Raw genomic sequence first — 22,605 nt, forward strand, 5'->3', positions numbered from 1 at the left:
GTGGTGCCCAAAAGGACTGATGCATGCTATTTTACAGCTAAAAGCTGCTGCACGCTCCCCTCCCTATCGCTGCTCTCTCTCTCTCTCTCTCCACAGCACAAATTGCCACCGACGCAACTAGTTGCGTCGCTCTCCATTTTTCTGGCATCGCTCGGAGTTGGATCTGCTCGCTGCAATAGAGAGAGTGACTTCAGAATCTTCTCTCTCTTCTTTTGGGCATCACTCAGCGCACATTGTGGAGGGCCTAACAGCGCAGGCCAAATTGCTGGAGAAAATGAAGCGACGCTGCTGGCCTCTGTCAGGCCGGGAAAGAGCAACGCAGTATTAAGGCTGTACATGAGCTACTTTACACTGAGTACCCGGCATGGTATGACATCGGAGCAATTCAAAGTGGCATTTCTAGTTTTTGTCATGTCAACGCTCTTTGTTCCAGGAACCAAGCATGATCATGTCTGTGTAGACTACTGGGGTGCCCATCATGTATTCATTTATGTGACTGGGCAGACTACTACATCCATACTAAACTGCTCGCATCAGTTAGCAAGTTCAAGTCGGGCTCCAAGTCAGGATGCCGACATGGAATTTTAAAAAACCTTCAAATTAACCTGACCTAACACATAGATGCTCTAGGGTTGCTATTGCACAAAGTGCACCGAACTACAGAGAATGCATATCAAAATAGAAGTTTCTTTTCAAAAAAAAAAAGCTTCGTTCCTGTCTTGGATAGGTACTGAGAGGGTGAGGCGTAAAACTAACTAAAGAATTGGTCCTCCCAAGTTACATTGATGTCTACAGATTGGTTCAAAGACAACAGCTATGATTTTATATAACAGATTGATTCAGATTGCAGCAGTAGCAAAAAAAGAAATATTGGTTCAGAAACAACAGATCTGTTCAGATTGCAGCACTACACCCCCCCCCCCCCCAAAATGAAATATAAACACTGCTCATATTCAGTACCAAATAGCATTTCTAATTGTATTGCAGCATAAGGAACGGATAAAAAGGAAGAAGCTTGATAAGAAAAAATTTAGTACATTTACACTAAAAAAGGTTGTGGCATCAGGATTGGATTTACACTAAAAGCTTCATCACATTTTCAACCCTGAGGACAAAACTGCAATGATATTTGTTTTCCAATTTGCAGTTGCTATACCTTACCAATTTGCCAAGCATGCAATGAGCATTTACGCAAATAAGCACACAAGCATTGACAAACCAAGGCAATGCACATTGGGTAAAGCATCAGGAAAAGTGATGGAGCAGCAAGCAGCGAACAGCAGCAGTGGTGGATCTGAACTTGTCAGGTGTAGGGGAAGCTATGGAGGAGCGTGGACATCGGTGGAGGTGCGTGGACGCTGGAGAGCACGGGCAGCCGGGCCGCCCACCGTTGGAGGTGTGTGGACCCTAATGGTACTTACATCAGGGGGTAATACTACCAAAAAATAATTTAGCTAAGCAAGTAGTAAGACATGTTGCTTCTGTCACAAGGATGAGATGATTAAACACTTATTTTTGAATTTGGATTTGAGTTTGTTCTATTATACATGTGGCTTTAGAACTTTCTTAACCCCATAGCATACCACACATGTTTGGTAGTTGGTTACAGGGAATTGGAACAGACCCGAGAAACACTACTGCTACGAGCGACCACAACTTGTTGGCCTTTGTGGCTATGTTGAAATGATATGATCTTTGATAAAAAATATTAATTCTCCTTTTGTAGGTTATCTATTTGATTATCCACTGGCTCCATATTTGGGTAGTTCTCTAGCAGCTGCATTCGTAGGATTTGGTCATAGAGGCATTGCAACAATTAGAATGTGTGGTCAAGGAACTTTTTACTGAGACATATAGGTGGTGGTCTAGTCTACAGATTGAGTCACTAGATTGTCAAGAAAATAAGTTTTTATAGGCCGTGTGTTTTAATGCATAGGTCAAAAGTGCGCTCAAGTGGTTGTATCGACTCAATGTATTTATCTTGAGTTAATAAATGCTTCCTGAATATATAAGAAGGTACAAACAAAAGGTGAGTCCGCCAAGTTCCTAAAACACATCTGAGTACACTACACATATAGTCTTTTTAGAGGCATTCATAAGCCGCATCTACAAATCGATTTCTAGGTGCGGATAGAAGCCGAAGCCACCTCTACAAATTGTTTTGAGCCACCTCTAAAAACCAAGCTTCTAGAGGCGGCTCGAAATACAACCGCATCTATAATTCGTTTTCTAGAAATCATAAATCAGGCAAAAAAATCTAGGGAGGACCCACGAAGCCTGACACGTCACAAGTAATGTGATTCTCATACGAAATAAGCGTGTGTGTGGATGTGTGGGTTCGAACCCGTAACCTCTGGCCTTACTTGTAGCTATCTTAACCACTCCACCCCAAAATCACATGTAACTAATGGGAAAAACATTTATTCAGTTTACCCTATTTTGAAATGAGTATTTAGGACAATAAATAAATTCAAATTGAAAAGGTTTAAACTATAAAGTTTTAGATATTGTTGAATACTACAACTTTTGTATTGGTAGTTTCTCCGTTTGAGGTCGTTTGAAAATTTTGAATTTTAATATATGAAAAATGCAAATAGAATTTTGCTTGGATAAATATTTTCAAAGGAAAAGGCTATCAGCTATAAAGTTGCATATCGCTTCGAGATCTACAACATTGGTTTTTGTTGTTTCTCCATCGGAGGTTCATTTCAGAATTTGAATTTCAAAATATGAGCACTTAGAATTGAATTTTGGAACCACATATTATTTTAAATGAAAATGTTATAAACTATAGTGTTTTATATCTTCTTGGGATCTATAACTTTGGTTTTGGTCATTTCTCCATATCAAATCGTTCAAAAAATTCAAAAATTTGAATTTAAAAAATGTTAGAACTTCAAATTGAATTTAAAAAAAATGTTAGAACTTCAAATTGAATTTAAAAAAAAATGTTAGAACTTCAAATAGAATTTGCTAGATCTAAAAGATTTCAAATAAAATAGTTGTCAACTACAAAGTTACAGATCTATTCGAGGTATATAACTTTTATATAAAGTTTATCTTCACATAACTTTGTTTAGGGAAGCTATGAATTCTACTAGGATGAACTTATTTTTAGAGACGGCTCTAGGTCCAGCCGCCTCTAGAAATGGATTTCTACAAATGGCTTGTTTCAAAAACCATTTGTAAAGGTAGATTTTGTTTGAGCCACCTCTAAAGAATGTAGATGTTGTTAAAATGGTTTTTTAGTAGTGATATAACTATAAAAAATCACTAACTAAATTGGATGGCGACGGAGAAAAGAGAAAATGAAAAGGTATTTGTCGACAAGAAACCCGGACTACTAGCAACTAAAAGCTCAGCTCCAATTAACAGAAAAAACCAAGACTACTAGCACTTTAATTTGAGTCTTGATTAACCGATCAACAACACATTATTCATGAACCGGAAGAAAACGAATATGCCCCTTAATTCACATGTGTTGAGTGGAAATTATTAACTAATTTCCACCACAATCCATCTTAATATATGTGGATTTCAATATGCCTCAACACATATAGATTGAGGTGAATATAAGTACAGTCAAACAAGCTCTTAGAGTTTACTATATATGTAGAGCTCTAATTTAACGGGCGATGATAAGAGCATCTCCAAGAGATTAGCCAAAAATACTAGTCAAATTTACTTTAGCTACTTTCTAAAATAGATTTTACAAAAAGATACTAAGTACTCCAACAGACTCTGTAAAACCAAAAGGCTAGCACTAGTACAGTAAATCTAATGGAGGCGGGCGTTTTTCATTTCTGGAGGCGGGTATTGCAACCACCTCCAATCAAAGATCACGATTAATCCGTGACTTACGGAGACGGTTGATTTGCCTGCCTCCGTAAATCGAAATAAAATAATAAAAAAACAGCCTAGCCCAATGTCAGCCAATATGGGCCCGACGTCGAGCCCAGCCACGCCGCCGCCGTCCTGGATCCGCCACCACCGAATCCGCACTGGATGCATCGCCGCCGCCGAATCCGCATCTAGAGGCACCGTCGGCGGAGCCCCTGCAGCTGGATCTGGTGGAGACCGGGAGGCCTCGCGCTAGATCTGTCATCCACCTCCTCGTTGCAGATCCACCACGTCCGTGTGTTGAGAAGCCAAGAGCCCAAGGCCACCCAACAAGTAAAAACCCTGTTGTAAAAAAAAACAAATAAAAACCCCAGCCCATTTCTCTATAAATACCCCAACTCCGGTAGCCAAAGTCACTCACCCATTCACTCACCCCACACTCATCATCTCAAAGCAAGGCCTAGGTAGCAGCCACTAGAAGCGGCTAGCCACCTCACCTCGCCCATGGCGGTGGCCTCCGCGGCTTCCTCGTGCACGGACGGCACGTGGTGGGTGTACGCGCTCCCGGCGCTGCTCGGCTCAGACACCCTGTGCGCCCACCAGGCCCTCCTGGCCGGCCTGCTCTTCCTGACCACCGTCACGGCGGCTCTGCTGGCGTGGGCCGCGTCGCCGGGAGGGCCGGCATGGGCGCACGGCCGCGGCCGCCTCGGTGCCACTCCTATCGTGGGGCCCCGCGGTCTCCCCGTGTTCGGCAGCATCTTCGCGCTGTCCAACGGGCTGCCGCACCGCGCCCTCGCTGCGATGGCCCGCGCCGCGGGGCCCCGGGCTAAGGAGCTCATGGCCTTCTCCGTCGGGGACACGCCCGCGGTCGTGTCGTCGTGCCCGGCCACGGCGCGTGAGGTGCTCGCGCACCCGTCCTTCGCCGACCGCCCCGTGAAGCGGTCGGCGCGGGAGCTCATGTTCGCGCGCGCCATCGGGTTCGCGCCCAACGGCGAGTACTGGCGCCGCCTCCGCCGCGTCGCGTCCACGCACCTCTTCTCCCCGCGCCGCGTCGCCGCGCACGAGCCAGGACGCCAGGGCGACGCGGAGGCCATGCTCCACTCCGTCGCCGCCGAGCAGGCCGCCACTGGCACGGTCGTCCTCCGCCTGCACCTCCAGGCCGCCGCTCTCAACAACATCATGGGGAGCGTCTTCGGCACGCGTTACAACGTCACATCCGGCGCCGGCGCCACGGAGGCCGAGCTGCTCAAGAGCATGGTGCGCGAGGGGTTCGAGCTCCTCGGCGCCTTCAACTGGTCTGACCACCTCCCCTGGCTCGCCCACCTGTACGACCCCAGCAACGTCACCCGCCGGTGCGCCGCGCTCGTGCCGCGCGTCCAGACCTTCGTCCGTGGCGTCATCGACGAGCACCGGCGCCGCCGCCAATACTCCGCAGCCATCGACGACAATGCTGACTTCGTCGACGTGCTTCTCTCCCTCGAGGGCGACGAGAAGCTCCAAGACGACGACATGGTCGCCATCCTCTGGGTAAACCTCAAATCGATCGCTTTCCTAGCTTGTTCAACGGCATACTTCTCGGATCTACAGTTTTGTGTCGGTTGTTCCCGAAATGGAAAAAGGAGCAAAGCTTTTGTGTCCGTCGCAGAAAATAGAGTTTATATGATTTGTTTTTTCAGGAGATGATCTTCCGCGGTACGGACACGACGGCGCTTCTAACCGAGTGGTGCATGGCGGAGCTGGTGCGCCACCCGGCGGTGCAGGCGAGGGTGCGCGCCGAGGTGGACGCAGCCGTCGGCGCCGGCGGTTGCCCCACCGACGCCGACGTGGCGCGCATGCCGTACCTGCAGGCGGTCGTGAAGGAGACGCTTCGCGCCCACCCGCCTGGCCCGCTGCTGAGCTGGGCGCGCCTCGCCACCGCCGACGTGCCCCTCTCCAACGGCATGGTGGTCCCGGCCGGCACCACGGCGATGGTAAACATGTGGGCCATCACCCACTCTGCCGCCGTGTGGGCCGACCCGGACGCGTTCGCGCCGGAGCGGTTCCTGCCCTCCGAGGGCGGCGCCGACGTGGACGTCCGCGGCGTCGACCTCCGCCTTGCCCCGTTCGGCGCCGGTCGCCGCGTCTGCCCCGGCAAGAACCTGGGGCTTACCACCGTGGGCCTCTGGGTCGCCCGCCTCGTGCACGCCTTCGAGTGGGCGCTGCCTGATGGCGCGCCGCCCGTCTGCCTCGACGAGGTCCTCAAGCTCTCCCTGGAGATGAAGACGCCGCTCGCCGCCGCGGCCATCCCCCGCACCGCCTGATCCATCCTGCCGCCGACGCGCGCAACAAGAACCGATTATGCTTTGTCACGTCACGTCACGCGTTCTTTGTCTGTGTCTGTGTGGTCTTCCCTAAGTTTGCTTCTTCTCGATCGTCGGTTCGTTCGTGGCTGCCTTTGCCTAGGGTTTCGTTTCTTGCAAAGTAGTGATAGTGTGTCTCCCTTAGTCTCACCATCAACGGGGCTCCAATTTTGGGAAGGTGTGTGTTAGGAGTTAACCCCTAGAGATGTCTGCGTCTCGATCGCCACCTACTATCAGTATCAGCGCAGCACCTATATATAGATCAGTGTTTGTCGATCAGTCATGGAAGTCGAGTGCTCAAGTCTGCTGTATTATATATATAATGTATTGTAATGTGATTATCAAGAACCGTGCTATTTATATGTTGCTGTTTAGTTGTTTATATATGTCCGGATTGGCCTCCAATTAACAAGTTATTTCTGAATTCAACTTTCGGTTATATATTTTGAAGCTGATCGTCTGAAGTATTCAAAATCAAGTCACTCAAAACCGTATTCAGTTGTATGGTGGTGAAATCTATGACAAATAAATGAGACTTGCGTTCACGAAAAAACATGAGTCACCACTGTAAAATTGTGTAAACGTGGATGCCAAACTTGGCTCACCACGGGGCCATGTTGTATAGTTGCGACCAGGCAACAACCACGCGCAAGGGAAACGATTACAGCAGCTTTGAAGTTACAAGTCACAGAATTACATATCTTTAGAAGAGTTCTGACTTAGAACATAGCTGATGCATACCACAAAGAAGATATATATACATAGTACCATACAAGAGATATACACGTACTTATCTAACGGCCTCCCTCAATAATCTAAACTGTCCTTAGCATGAGCTTCAGATTTAGTAGATTGCTCTTGAAAGCTTCGAACTTTCTGATGGACAGTGGCTTCGAGCTGATCACGAGTGAAGACATGCCGCCTCCCTCAATCTAAACTGTCCTTATGCTTCAGATTTAGATTGCTCTTGAAAGCTTCGAATCGAACGTTCTAGCTGATCATGAGTGGAGACAAGCCGCCTCCCTCAATCTAAACTGTCACAACCGGACACGGCTGATTTGCCGAGTGCAAAAAGCTTTGCCGAGTGCTTTCTGTCGGGCACTCGGCAAAGGCAATCTTTACCGAGAGCCGGACCCAGCGGCACTCGGCAAAGATAGGCTGTCGGCAAATCTGCCTTTGCCGAGAGCCGGACACTCGGCAAACTTTAGCCGTCGGCAAAAATTTTCCTTTGCCGAGTGCCGGGCGCTCGGCAAAGATTGGCCGTCGGCAAAAAAATCTTTGCCGAGTGTCGGGCACTCGGCAAAATTTGGCCGTCGGCAAAGGTGGCCGGCGTGACGGCGGCCACCTGCTGTCAGCCTTTGCCGAGTGCCCCGCCGTTAGGAACTCGGCAAAAGGTTTTTTTTTAATTCTTTGCCGAGTGCCCTATGACCTGGCACTCGGCAAAGGCTTCTTTGCCGAGTGCCAAGGTTGGCACTCGGCAAATTAAATTTTTTTTTTGTTTTTTTCGCCCCATTTTTTTCTGGGATCACATATGGAGATATCTGGCTTTTAGGCATCCGACGTCACAACTTGCTATAAACTTTTTCAATTTTTTTACCACGGCCTCCACATGCGATAACAAGACACCTCGACAAGTTTCGTGATTTTCGGACTTCGTTTGGATTTTATATAATTTAAATACACTTTTCCCGCAAGTACATCGCCATGTTACGACAACAAGATGCTCGTAATTTCATGTGAGTTCCTGGATACGGCCTCAACATACGCCAAACATCATGAATACCATTTTTTGAATGACCAAATTCCATTATTTCATGTACATGCAGTTCAAATTTCAAATAGTCACAAAAATTCAACGAAACAAAATAATTAAGGAAATATAATAAAAAAAACTCAAAATTGTTCGAAATTTTGAAATGGAGTTTTAATTACTGTAGCAAGGCCCCAGAAAAAAAATGGGGCGAAAAAAACAAAAAAATAATAATTTGCCGAGTGCCAACCTTGGCACTCGGCAAAGAAGCCTTTGCCGAGTGCCAGGTCACAGGGCACTCGGCAAAGAATTTAAAAAAAATAAATAAAAAACCCTTTGTCGAGTGCTGCTGGGCCCGTCACTCGGCAAATCTTTTAACCTAAAGGCCTAGAACGGGCCGGCCCAACCCCACACCCTCCTCACTCCTCTCCCACCCGCCCTCGCGTTTCCCTGCCGCGCCGCCGCCGCCCCCTCCGGTGAGGTCCTGCCAGGCTAGCCCCGGTGCCCCCGTCCCGCGCCCCCGTCCTGGCGGCGCTCGCCCCGGCCCCCGGCCGGCGCTCCCGAGCTCGCCGGCGCCCCGGGCTCCGAGCTCCCCAGGGACAGCGACCCGGCCGGCCTCGAGCCGCTTAGAGCTCCCCCGGCCCTGAGCTCCCCCGCTGGCCCCGAGCTCCACCGGCCCCGCCGTGCCCTACGGCCGGCCAGCAGAGGGAGGAGAGGAGCAAGAGGAAGAAAGAGAAGGGGGAGGAGGAAGAGGAAGAAAGAGAAGGGGGAGGAGGAAGAAGAGGAAGAAAGAGAAGGGGAGGAGGAAGAAGAGGAAGGTGCCGACCCGACTGACCATCGATCCTCGCGCCGTTCCGATCGCCCGTTGATCCTCGCGCTGCTGCGGTCATCCCCGCCGTCGTCGCCGGCCCTCGCTCTTGCCGTTCTTGCCGCCAAGGTAAGCCCTACCCTTGTAGTATTAGTAGTAGTTAGTAGTGTTAGTAGTAGTTAGTTGTAGTGTTAGTAGTAGTAGTTAGTAGTGTTAGTTGTAGTAGTTAGTAGTGTTAGTTGTAGGGTTAGTAGTAGTAGTAGTTAGTAAATAGTAGTAGTTAGTAAGTAGTAGTGGTTGTTAGTAGTAGTTAGTAGTGTTAGTTGTAGGGTTAGTAGTAGTAGTAGTTAGTAAATAGTAGTAGTTAGTAAGTAGTAGTGGTTAGTAGTAGTAGTTGTTAATAGTTAAGTAGTTCTTAGTATTAGTACTGTTAGTAGTTAAGTAGTTGTTAGTAGTAGTTGTTAGTAGTAGTGTTAGTAGTAGTTGTAGAGTTAGTAGTAATTGTTGTTGTACTACTTCAATACTTTCATCTGCATGGAAAGAGAACTAAAGTACATGGCACCTCTTGATATATTGGTGGTTGTTGGCCTTCGTGCCCATGTTTGGTATATATGTGGTTGTTGGCCTTTGTGCCATGTTTTTTGTAGGTTTTGGGAACCTCCCCGTGCAGGGGAGGTGCTGCCGAAATTTTGAGTCGACACTAACCATTTTTGCCCTTTTTTGCAGGAGGACCTGTGGGAGGGACTCGGCGATACGCCAACGGCCGTCCCCTTCAAAGCAGCGGGTCGACGCACTCCAGGTTAGTCCCGTTTAACTCTTCGTACATTGATCTTTAAATAACTTAGTTACCTTTGCATTACTGAAACATTCGATTGAAATGTTGCAGGCCGAGAACGAGAGGCTGGCTCAGGAGCTGCGGGACCTGGCGGCGAGGACCGAGCAGGCCGAGTGGGAAAGACAGGACAAGCGGGCCAAGCGGGAAAGGCAGGCCAAGCAGCTGGCGGAGATTACGACGTTCCTACAGAACTTTGGGCAAATGCACGGTGTAGTTGTGCCGCAGTTCGCTCCACCGTCGCCGCCAGTTATAGCTAGTCCTATGAGTATGAAACCAAATTGCTTCGACTAGTGCTTTCATTAGATGACCACTCTAACAGATGCAATCTCTTGTCCTTTATGCCGCCTCCGTCGGTGGGTTCGAATAACCCATCTCAGGCGCAAGCAGGCGACGGCACTTTTCCTTCACCAAGCACTCAGTTTCCTCCCCACCGGTAGTTTGTATCTCTTTTTCACCGCTTGATGGACATGTGATGCACTGTGATCAACTATCGACTTGTTTCGATGGATATTGGACCTATTATGCTTGTGATGTCGTGTATGTGAGATATTGTGTGATCGACATGTGATATATATGTGGTATTGCCTTTGTGATGAGATGGATGTGATATATATGTGCTATATTGTGTTTGTGATGTCACAGATGTTATATATATCTCTTATATGCTGTGTTTGTGAATATAGAATCAAAAAAAAATTAGCCTCTTTGCCGAGTACCCTGGCCCTGGCACTCGGCAAAGATTTTTTTTTAAAAAAATATTTACCGAGTGCCGCCCTAACAGGGCACTCGGCAAAGAAATTATGAAAAAAAATTAAAAAATATTTGCCGAGCGCCGACCTGGCAGGGCACTCGGCAAAGAAATTATTAAAAAAAATAAAAAATCTCTGCCGAGTGCCTCCCCGGTAGGGCACTTGACAAAGAAATTTTGAAAAAAAAATTAAAAAATCTTTGCCGAGCGCCTCTGACATGACACTTGGCAAAGCATGTGCTAACGAACCGGCGCCGTGACGGTCACTTTTCTTTGCCGAGTGCCGAGATTGCACTCGGCAAAGACTTTGCCGAGTGCCCGATAAAAGGCGCTCGGCAAAGAATTCTTTGCCGACGGATTTTTTACCGGAGGCTCTTTGCCGAGTGCTGCCCTCGGCAAAGGCTTTGCCGAGGGCAAAGTAGCCTTTGCCGAGTGCATTAGGCACTCGGCAAAGCGCCTGAATCCAGTAGTGTGTCCTTGTGCTTCAGATTTAGATTCATCTTGAAAGCTTCGAATGGAACTTTCTGATGGACAGTGGCTTCATGAAGCCATCAACTACCTAACACTACCCCTGATCAGGACAATACTGCCGGTTTAAAACACCCATCACTGTCGGATTTTAAACTAGCACAACCAAACCAGCAGTGATGAGGGTTAGCTATCACTGTCGGTTCCTACAAACCGGTAGTGTTCTGCAACTTCGTTGTCGGTCCTTTACACAACCCGACAGAGTTCAGTTTCACCAACACTGTCGGTTCATGAGACCACCTGACAGTGTAACCTCAAACATCACTATCGGTTTGTGTATTTAACCGATAGTGTTGTCGTAACCAGCACTGCCGATTTGGGACAAGACCCGGCAGTGATGTCTAAGCCAACGCTGTCGGTTTATGGCTCAAGCCGGCAGTGCCATCTTGGCCATCATTGGCCCCGTTCGCTTCGCTGAAAAAACAAGCCAAAACACTGTTCCGGTTGATTTGTTGTGAGAGAAAAACACTGTTCTGCCTGAAAAAACAAGCTGAAAAAGACGGATTATAAGATAAGCGAACAGGACCACTGCCAGTTTGTTGCTAACCGGCAGTGATGGCCTGTTTGCATTTTATTGTTTTATAATTTATTTTAATTTATATTTTTTTGTGAAATCGGGTTTCACTTTATATACGCTACGTAGACGACATGTCCATCAATATTAAACATTACCAATGTTACAGTTACAGTTCAAATGTTCTTATCAAGATCTTGATCCCTAAAAAACAAATTATTCGATAAGATGAAGCATGCTTCTCAGACTTCTTACAATAATCTAGCGAGCCACTCTGGGCCATACTAGTCCTTGAACTTAAAGGATTGTGCAATGGAAAATACTCCATCTTTTTCCAATAGCTCGGCTAAGATGAATTTTGCCAGCTCCGATTGCAGTGCGACGATCTCCATGTCTAACAACCTTTCGTGGTTATATTTCTTACGCTGTCGTTCAAAAAGGATGATATGCAAAGAGGAATCAGTACATCATTTTGTTGAATTATTAACAGACATAAATGAAATGGGGATTATACACACTAACTTATCTGCTTCTTCCGATTTTTCGCCGATGTAGCGAAGCATTACCCACATTACATAAAACCCGCATTCATTATTTCCCGCCGGCTGTTTTAGGTACTTCCCCTCCATTTCGACAACCTTGAATGGGACCTGCGTCCCACCGATATGTCTTCTTCGGACACTGTGCAATATTAAAAGGAGTAACATTAGAAAGCGGTATGTGTGATTAGAAAAATAATATTTTATTAGGATCGCTTACTAATTCAGCACTGCCACCGGTGCATCTAGATAATGAAATGGTTTTTTCTTTGAGTCCCACACCTCGATTAGATTTTTAGCAAGATTGGCACAAATAAAGACGAAAATGGTTGCTGCAATCATAGAATCCTAATTAATGAATAATCTTAACAAAAAAAAGAAGCATAAAATTAAAAGACGAGAACACATACTCGCAATTGTAGGCTAGAAGTATGTGGGTTTTGTTCTTCATCTTGAATTCATCGAAAACAACAATCAATCTCTCTTTTAGGTCTTCCACGTCACATCCATGGAGGCCTAAATATGTCTTCTCATTGACTCATCTAGGGTCCAAGACACCTATGTTATCCCATTTGCTTTTTAGTATGTAAAATTTTGTTATACACCTACATAAAATTATGGGAAGTGCTCAAAAGTTAACAATTTGTGTCTCGAGAGAGTAGTTAATTGTAATATCGTACGTGTAGGGTACTTACATAGTCTACAGCATCAACATTTGTGAATCGAGAGAGCGTTTCTGGTATAGCTGGAACAAGCACTCACACTCGACATCAAACTTCTCTTCTTCATGATAATGAAAAATATGTGGCGAACGGATAATAACCTCAAAACCAAAGTCCTCCGTCTCTGTTGCTTAAGCCATGTAATATTCATGCAAATGGCGCATATATGTGGTCAAATTTTTATACTCGTCATCGAGAACCAAAAGATTGCCTCTTTCATACTTCATTGTCGGTATTCCCGTCCCTTGTACATCATAATAGATGTTCACGGCCTCTTCCATGGTTAATTTGGGGTTGTCTTCAACGTACTTCTGTATCTTCCTTAAATCTTCATTGTGTATTTCTTCGGCTCTTATTGTAGCATACTGATTCTGTGTTTGCCTTTCGAATTCAGACTTCAACAAACACTGAGGCAGTGAGGCACAAAGATTAAAAGAAACTAACATAATTTTTTTATTTTTTTTATAACTCACTACTAGTTTTCAAAATGAACCGACAGTGATAACTAGCATCACTTTCGATTTCGTCTCATCACTGCTGGTTTTTTGAAACCAACAGTGATGTTTATATATATTAAAAATTTCCTTTTATATACTGAATAAATAGAAGCATGTGTATTCCTATGTCAAAATGGCTTAAAAGTTTTTTAGGAAACATGTACACCCAAATTAAGACCCCACACAGGATCTTAGGTTTTTTTATCAGTTTTTTATTTATTATATTTTTCTGTGTGCTGAATGAGACAAAAGAGGGTGAATTTCATCTTGGACCCAATAGATTTATTCATCGACCTCCACAAAATTCTTATCCGTAGGGCACATGAGAGCCTGTGTAAAAGTTTGGCACCATTCCAGATCTTTTTGTGGGTAGACTCCGTTCAACCTATAATTAATCGGTGACGTCGCGCGAAATTTCAATTAAACATCAGAAAGTAGCAAACCATCTCTAGAAAATCCTAAACTTGGTGTTTCCTTCACCCGTGGCATATGCAAGCCTAAGAAAAAGTTTGAGACCAATATGATACCTGAATGCATATGAACCACAGAAACCTTGATAACCTATATGTATAGTCATGGTTCGATAAAAGGGCTCATATACCTCTGTGAAGCTTCTATACTCCGTCTATGTCAAAATGGCTTGAAATTTTTTTGGCAAGCATGTATACCCAAATTAAGGCCCCACACAAGATCTTAGATTTTTCTGTTCAAATTTTTTATTATTATATTTTTCTCTGTGCTGAATGAGATAAAAGAGGGTGAATTACATCTTCGACCCACTAGATTTTTTCATTGACCTAAATAAAATTCTGATCCTTAGGGCACATGAGACCCTATGTAAAAGTTTGGCACCATTCTAGATCTTTTCGTGGGTAGACTCAGTTCAACCTATAATTAATCGGTGTTGTCGCGTAGAAATTCAATTAAACCTCAGAAAGTAGCAAACCATCTTCGGAAAATCCCAAACTTGGTGTTTCCTTCACCCGTGGCACGTTCAAGCCAGAGATTAATTTTGAGACCAATGCGACACTGAAATGTAGATTTCTAGTTGCCCAACAAATTTTATATGAATTACATGCATGACAATAATTAAACACACAAGCCATACAAATTAAAATTAGAACCCAATTAAACTACAACCTTGCAAACCTAGCTAAATAAACATTAATTACTATGTCAGGATGGAAAAATTGAGTTCACACGTCCATAGCCGACCACTTTCATTAGATGCCGTGTTCTCGATGATATCCGAGATAAAGAACCAGCTAAGTGATGTTCGCAGCCAATCTATTGGGGATATAGTCTACGACATATATATACACAACTCCTCTGGTCTTGGTACCCTCATCTGATGGCCATTTCTTGTACCGTGGAGCTTCACACTTGGGGCACTTGTTCAAGTCTTTGTATTTTTCTCCATGGTACAATATGCAATCATTGGAACACGCGTGGATTTTTTCAACCTTGAGGTCCATGGGGCAGATCATTTGCTTGGCCATGTATGTCTTTTCTGGCAACTCATTTTTTTTCTGAGAGCATTTTCCTTATTATAGCTAACAACTGATCGAAGCCTTTATCGCTCAATCCGTTTATCGATTTGAACACTAACATCATGATGTCGGCTTCCAGTTTGCTCATTGGACAATTCTTATACAATGGTGTTTTGCCATCTTGTCTCATTTTCTCTAGCTTTCTCAGCTGTCATTCACTAAGACATCTGGTCTCTACATTACATAGCAACTAAGAAATGCTATCGTTATCCTCGGTGTCGTCAGCTAGCGTGTTCATAAACACGTTATTAATTGTGACCATAGGTTTCGTGTTGACACCGGTTCCTCATCAACATCGTGGATGGCTACGTCAGGCATATCCACATCATCATTATTTTCCTGTGGAATATTCACACCAACCTCGCCATGCATAGTCCATATCGTATAGTTTGGCATGAACCCCCTAGTAATCAAGTGCGATCATATGGACTCAATTTGATGAAAGTTTCTTTGATTCTCGCAATCTTTGCATGGGCAGAAGACAAGGTTCCCATTCCCAGCATGGGCTTTGGCATCGGTGATAAACTAGCTAACGCCATGCATGTACCGCTTGTCCGTTCGAGATAGATGCATCCACTCTCGATCCATCTCTACATAAAAAAATATTGAGACAATAGTTACAAAGAATTAATAAGAAATCGAGCTTCATGGACAACAATTGTAGCTCGAAAGTACCATTTTTGGAAAACATTATTGTACACTAATTATTGGAAAATTGAAATTGGTAGCCCTGGCCCTGTAAATTGAAAATCGTAGTAAAAAACAATTATTGCACAATAATGAAGAACATTTGTTCTACTCCATGCCACATAAACATGGAGTCACTTATTTTAAAAAAGACTAAAATTGGAGACATGATCATGAACAACAATGTAGCTCCAAACAATGCCCATATAAATTTAAAAACGTAGCCCCATAAAAAAATTATTGCACAATAATGAAGAACATTTATTCTACTCCATGCCACATAAAAATGGAGACACTAATTTTTTTAAAAAGTATAAAATTAGAGACATGATCATGAACAACAATGTAGCTCCAAATAATGCATTGTTATGTGACATATAGATTAATTTTCTCAACAAATTGTAAAAGAATCTACTCTACTTCTAAGAACTAATTATAGCATCACATACTAACAATGATGATCTTGACCACCATGGAATAATTAGCTAGGAATTTAAATGTGTTCATAGACACCAACCTTTTAGATGATGGATTCACCACAATTTGAGCCTTGCACAAATGTCCAATTGAAAAAGTGCTCTCTAGAATGGAGAAAGAACTAGAATGAGAATCAAGCAATGTAGCCATCAAAACGAAGCTAATTAAGCAACAAAATCAAAGGAGTGGATGTTTGTTACTAACCTTAAAGCAAAAAGATCAAGCCATTCTTTAAAATCCAAGCGCTAGCTTCATGGTGAAGAGCAGCCGCAACAATAGAGGGAAGGGCCCAAACGTGTGCCTCTGTTCTCGGGATGGAAGAGAGGAGGAAGGAGAGGACGGTTGTAGCCTTTTATGCTGTAGGCTTATCACCATCAGTTCTTGGCTATAACCGACAGTGATAGAGCCCAATCACTATCGGCTCTTTGCTTGGACCGACAGTGATATGTGGCCATCAAGCCACTACCGGTTAGAGACACAAACCGGCAGTGATAGTTGTCATCACTGCCGGTTTGGTCACATCCCAAATCAATTTCTGGATTTCAGAGCCAAGAACCGGCAGTGAAGGGTCAACACTGTCGGTTCTCCTAATTCTGGCAGTGATGGGGCCGGTAGTGAAGTGCTATTTTGTAGTAGTGTGATCATGAGTGGAGACAAGCCAAACCTGCAACAATTTATTTGCAACTCTTTCCTGCACAAAGTTTTTTTTACGATCGGGTGTTCAACCTATTTTTCATTAAGAGGAAAGGTAACCAAATGTTACAAAGGCGATACAAAGGACTCGTAAGTAATCCCTGGATTACCAACGAAATCCCACAGGCACACACGGACAACAAGAAAAACACAAGGGAGGGACCTCCACCACAAAACCCCAATCAACTGAGCCTAATACAAGAATACAACATAATGGTAGCCAGTGAAAATCATTTTTAATATGTTTTGCTCTAGCATGGAAACTGATTGGCTGATAGATACGTGGCACCAAGATTATCACACCATAAATAAGGTACCTTCTTTTGATCAATGCCAAGTTCAGCAAGCAATGACTCCACCCACATCACTTATGATGTCCCATTTGCCAAAGATTTATACTCTGCTTCTGTGCTGGACCTAAGCTTGTAGCTTGTTTCCTACCACTCCATGAAATCAGGTTAGCACCAAGAAATATAGCAAACCCTCCGGTGGATTTCCTATCATCTATGCTTCTAGCCCAATCAACATCAAAGAAGGCACTAACCAAGGTAGAATGTGTGACGACAGACGCCGCAAGGGTTCTTCCTTGGCCCACCGAACTAGCACCTCAGGTCATCCTCTCGATTGACATGGTGCTAACCCTTGGGTCATGTAGAGGTCCGCGGAGTGGCTACGCAACCTCCACTCGCTTGAGTTGCAATCACTGAATCAAGTTATAGGGTTCCACTTAAGGAACCAACCATCAAGATTCACATAGCTCGAGATCATAAATCAAATTAATTAAAGAACCTTTACATTTCTCAAATCATGAGATGATATAAGATAGATGTTTACAAAATACAACATAGTTATTAAACCAACTGATATCCATTATCCCATCATTCTAGTTTCACTCTTACACATATATAATCACTTGTTATCAGAGTAGCTACAACATTTTGGAGGACGGCCATCCTATCATCTGCTCACCTTTGACTTTACCCAGCTCTTGGCTCAGGTGATCACCAAGTCTGAGGTACCTATAAAAACTTAACGACAATATCATGAGTATGATTGTGCTTAGAGATCTTATTCTAACATAGATGCAAGGGAAACTTAATAAGTATTTGTAAAACTTGCAAAAAGCATGGCATAGGTTAAAGAATGACACGCTCTTGGATTTCTAATGAAATTTGACAATTCATTGTTAGCCAAGTATAACCAAGGATCAAAATGCATCTCATGTACAATTACATCTTTACTCTCACTACTCTAAATCTAGAAGAGAAAATAACCAAAAGGTTCTATCTGAAGACTTCAGGTGTTTAAAGAAAACTATATAGATGTGTACAACTGCACCCACATGGAGACCAAGGACGAACTTGCATACTCGTTCCCGAGAAAGGTTTCCTCAAGGTTCCAACATATGTTAATGTTGCTCTCTAGCCCACGAATGGTACAACAATGAGCTGAGGTACTTTTTTGTGAGCTACCCCACACTACATCCTGAGCCGAATCTATGCGATTAGCAAGTCACCACTAAGTACTTTGCTTGTCGCTCCCATACGCAGCATGTGGTCTATATGGGGTTACTCAAACTTAATCCTAGAGGACAATCCTTAACTACTCCATGAGCTACATCACTCGAGATCAACACTCGTAGTGACCTTACCCTTCATTATCTTGAAGCTCACATCAAGTTCACAATTAAATCCAATTATAAGGTTGGTCATTAAGCAAGTTACTTAGGCTAAAACAAGTTAAATCCAGTTATATGTTTTTGTGTTGGTTAACCCCGATGAACCATCTACATGCACGAGAGTGAGTTCCCGCTCACACTTGACTTCTACCGGTTCTAGCCAACTAAGAATGTTAAATGTCCTGAGCCCAAATTGATAGTAAGAGGGCTAAATTTATTTATGTGGGTTGAAATAAGTTTAGTGGAGTCATATATAGTTGATTAAACATCATTAGAATGGAATGCACTTCATGAACATATATCCATGTGACTATCCAAAGTAGGGTTTATTAGTAGTGGTGCATGTCTGTCATGAAGTCTCAATGATCAAGGGTGATCATGACAACTCATATGCGTACCTCACACCATAGTCTAACCTTCATGAGATCATCAGAGGAGTTGGAGTTGAGATGCTAAAGGAGATCGATGAAATTGAATGTCAAGAGACATAAACTTGTGATCTAAGACAGAGAGCTTTTGGGCCGGGTGGTTCAAAGGGTGGGTTAGTGTTGTATTAGAAGGAATCTAAACATGTGTTAGAGTGGTTGGGTCAAGCGTTGGCAGAAATAAATATTCATAAATATTTCCAAAAGGTCAGGCGATGTGCTGGCGGATGGTCCATGGTGCATTCCCAACGGATGATTCAGAGACAAAATATTCAACTCTGATGGATCGTCCATCAAGACCTAATAACCTATAGATTTTCCTTTCAAAGACCCTAAGACTCTGGTGGTGTGCGCCCATCTACTCACCGACCAGGTCGCCGTCCAGCTTCCGTCAGCCGTCAACATGCTACATTTAGGCCGGAGCCCTAGGGTGCCCCTCCAGACCATCCCAGAAGAAACTTTGGGCTCCGAGTCTCAGGGCTCTACGAAGACCCTCGCCGAAACCTTCTCCGAGCAACTCCTCCTTCCACCCTTCTGGGGTGGTGCGATCTTCAACGTCAGCATCGACAGCCCTCCTCGAAATGGCGAAACCGAGGAGGAGCACGTTGCTCGGGAGAACCGGAACGTCAACCGCGCACAGCGCCAGGAAAACGAGGCAGCCATTGCGAGGGCCGAGGCTACTTGGAATAATTGGCTCAATTCACAAGGAAGACCGCTCCCGCTCCACCACGACCTCGATGAAGAATTTCTCCGCGTTGACGGCCACGACGTCTTCAAGACTCCAAGCACCAATCTGGAAGTAGCCGCCATTGAGTTCACTCGTTTCCCTCAAACGCCCGAGCTCACCAAGATCGATGCCATGCTTAAAGCGGCTCACTATTAGGTCAATGAGATTCATGAGGATCAGAGACCTTCGTGCCCTATGAGCATGATTCACCGATCAGCTGCGCCGAGATCCAATCGCCGCCCTAGTCAAAGCCGTTTCGCCGACCAGTCGCTACCTCTCCAGGGGGGAGCCAGGGGCCATCGCGTCGAACACCATCACCAACACAACTAGGAGGTTGAACAGGACGCTCGAGTGCACCTTAGCAACCTCCGAGATGCGCGACGGCGTATCGAGCAACGTTGCTTCGGTCACCACGAAGACAAAGTGCGTCGCCGCCAGGAGTATGAGCAGGAGTACGACAACCCGGACTCAGCCCTCGAGCCTATCCCTAACTGCAACGCTGCAGACGACGATGTCGACAACCCTAAGGGGCCTCCAACTTTCACAAGGGCACTCTGAACACTTCGGTGGCCCCATGGTTTTAAGATCACTGGGGTTGAGCCCTATGAAGGAAGAATGAACCCGACACAGTGGCTGCAGGCTTACGCCACTGCTATCCATGCCGCCAGAGGAGACACCAGCATCATGGCAAATTATCTCCCCATGATGCTCACACCACCCGCCATGAGCTGGTTTACTAGCCTTGTGCCAGACTCCATCGGATCCTAGGAAGAGCTAAAGAAAGTCTTCACCGACAACTATATGGCCACGAGTACTCGACCCGGCGCCAAGCATGGTCTCAGCCGCATCAACCAAAAGTCGTTCAAGCTCCTCCGCAGCTACATCCAATGTTTCTCCGAGATGAGGAACTCTATTCTCAACATCATGGAAGCTGAGGTCATCACCGCCTTTATCCGAGGACTCCACCATCGCGAGCTTCGCTCCAAATTCAACCGCAAGCCGCCCACCAGCATCGGCGAGCCGATGTGCGCTTCAACGAGGATGCAAGCACTCATCACCCATCTCACCGCTATGACGACCACCCCGACAACCAACACCACAGTGACCACCACCCCAACGACCATAGCTACCATCGTGACAGCGGCCGTGATCGGACAGGAGAACCCAGGCCTGGCCAAAATCACCACCGCCGGCTAGACCACATAGTCGCCGCTGTTAGTCAACCTCGCGCCAAGCGCAACTACGACGAACAGTACCAAAAGATCCTCGATGGCCCGTGCCCTCTTCACAAGAATGCCAAACACAAGATGAAGGACTGCATTGGTTTGGCTAAGGAGTTCTAGGACAAGAGGCTCAACGACGATGCCAACGATGGAGCTGGAGGTCATCGACCACCTGGGGGCAACAACAATGCTTTTTAGGATCACGATAAGGTGGTCGCCACCATCTTCGGGGGCCTCACCTCCACTGAGAGCAGAAGAGAGCGGAAGCTCATAGCACGGCGGGTGCTCTCCATCACTATGGAAGACGCCACCGCTAACCCCATTTATTGCCCATGGGGTGAGGTCCCCATCACCTTCAGCAGGGCCGACCAGTGGGTGGATATTCCCTACATAGGGCATTTTCCCCTTGTCCTCGATGCAACCGTACAGAAGGTGCTCTTCAGAAAAGTGCTCGTTGATGGTGGGAGTGCTCTGAATCTCCTCTTCGCTAGAGCCCTAAAAGAGTTGGGCCTCGGTTTGTCAGATCTCACACCATCCGACTCCACCTTTTGGGGTGTGGTGCCAGGCAGGGCCTCCAAACCACTTGGAGAGATTACCCTACTAGTTTAGTTCGACACGACAAGCAACTACCGCGTCGAACATATCAACTTCTATGTCGTCGACTTCGACACCGCCTACCACGCCATACTTGGTTGGCCAGTTGTGGCCAAGTTCATGGCCATGCCACACTACACCTATCTAGTGCTGAAGATGCCTTCGCCTACTGGAGTCTTGGCCCTGCGGGCCAACCTCACCATCGCCTATGCTTGTGAGACAGAGAGTCTCGCCCTCACCGAAGCTACCAACCTCTCCATCCAGATGGCTAGTGTGGTCGCCGAAGCTAAGTCGGTGCCTGCCAAAGACATGGAGATCCTAGAGCTGGAGCCTCCCCGTGCCTCCGACAAGTCAAAGGAAGTCAAGGAGGTCGGCCTCAGCCTCGACGATCCCTCCAAGACTGTGAAGATTGGGGCTCACCTTGACCCCAAATAGGAAAGCGTGCTCATCTCCTTCCTATGTGCCAACGCCGACATGTTTGCTTGGAAACTTGCAGACATGCCGGGGGTACCATGGGAGAAGATCGAGCACTCCTTGAATGTCTCGCCGACCACCAAACTGATCAAGCAGAAACTCCACCGATTCACGCCAGACAAGAAGGAGGCTATTAGGGTAGAAATAAAACGGCTCTTAGCTGCCGGATTCATAAAAGAAGTGTATCATCTAGATTGGTTAGCAAACCCTGTTCTCGTTTGAAAAAATAATAAAGAATAGAGAATGTGTGTTGTTTATACTGATCTTAACAAACACTGCCCTAAAGACCCCTTCGGCTTGCCTTGGATAGATGAGGTTCTAGACTCCACTGCTGGCTACGAACTGCTCTCCTTCCTTGACTGTTACTCCGGCTATCACCAGATTTCCCTGAAGGAAGAAGATTAGATCAAGACATCATTCATCACGCCGTTCGGTGCTTACTGCTACACAACCATGTCCTTTGGACTCAAGAACGCCGGAGCAACCTATCAAAGGGCTATCCAAACGTGCCTCGACCAATAGATCGGCCGCAACATCGAAGCCTACATTGATGATGTTGTCATCAAGACCAAGGCCGCCGATAATCTTATCGCCGATCTTGAGGAAACTTTCGCCAACTTGAACAAATACCGATGGAAGTTGAACCCTTCAAAGTGCATCTTTGGAGTTCCATCTGGTATACTGCTGGGCTACATTGTCAGTGCTCGAGGCATCAAACCTAACCCAGACAATGTCTCCGCCATCACCAACATGAAATGGCCGACATGTGTTAAGGATATACAGAAGCTTATAGGCTACATGGCCACCTTAAGCCGCTTCATATCATGCCTCGACAAAAAAGGGCTACCTTTCTTCAAGCTCCTCAAGGCTTCAGAGCGCTTCTCCTGGTTGGAGGAGGCAGACATAGCTTTCGAGCAACTCAAGTTGTTTTTAACGAAGCCTCCGATCATGACAGCG

At 45.7% G+C, this 22,605-nt stretch overlaps 1 protein-coding gene across 1 annotated transcript; it reads left to right on the forward strand.

Moving 5' to 3' along the window:
- The first annotated feature begins 4,276 nt into the window (after positions 1–4,276).
- On the forward strand, positions 4,277–6,584 carry LOC136539137 (cytochrome P450 78A1-like). Its single transcript, XM_066531082.1, has 2 exons — positions 4,277–5,367; positions 5,517–6,584. The coding sequence occupies exons 1-2, from the start codon at positions 4,345–4,347 to the stop codon at positions 6,138–6,140; spliced, it is 1,647 nt and encodes a 548-aa protein (XP_066387179.1). The 5' UTR covers positions 4,277–4,344; the 3' UTR covers positions 6,141–6,584.
- The last annotated feature ends 16,021 nt before the right edge of the window (positions 6,585–22,605 follow it).

Source organism: Miscanthus floridulus, chromosome 2 (genome assembly GCF_019320115.1).
Source record: "Miscanthus floridulus cultivar M001 chromosome 2, ASM1932011v1, whole genome shotgun sequence".
NCBI classification, from domain to species: domain Eukaryota; kingdom Viridiplantae; phylum Streptophyta; class Magnoliopsida; order Poales; family Poaceae; genus Miscanthus; species Miscanthus floridulus.

Bases quoted from the DNA above. Each gene is read 5' to 3' on its own strand.
- LOC136539137 (XM_066531082.1), top strand. From the start codon at position 4,345: ATGGCGGTGGCCTCCGCGGCTTCCTCGTGCACGGACGGCACGTGGTGG. The intron at 5,368-5,516 runs GTAAACCTCAAA...TTGTTTTTTCAG, and splicing joins ACATGGTCGCCATCCTCTGG to GAGATGATCTTCCGCGGTAC.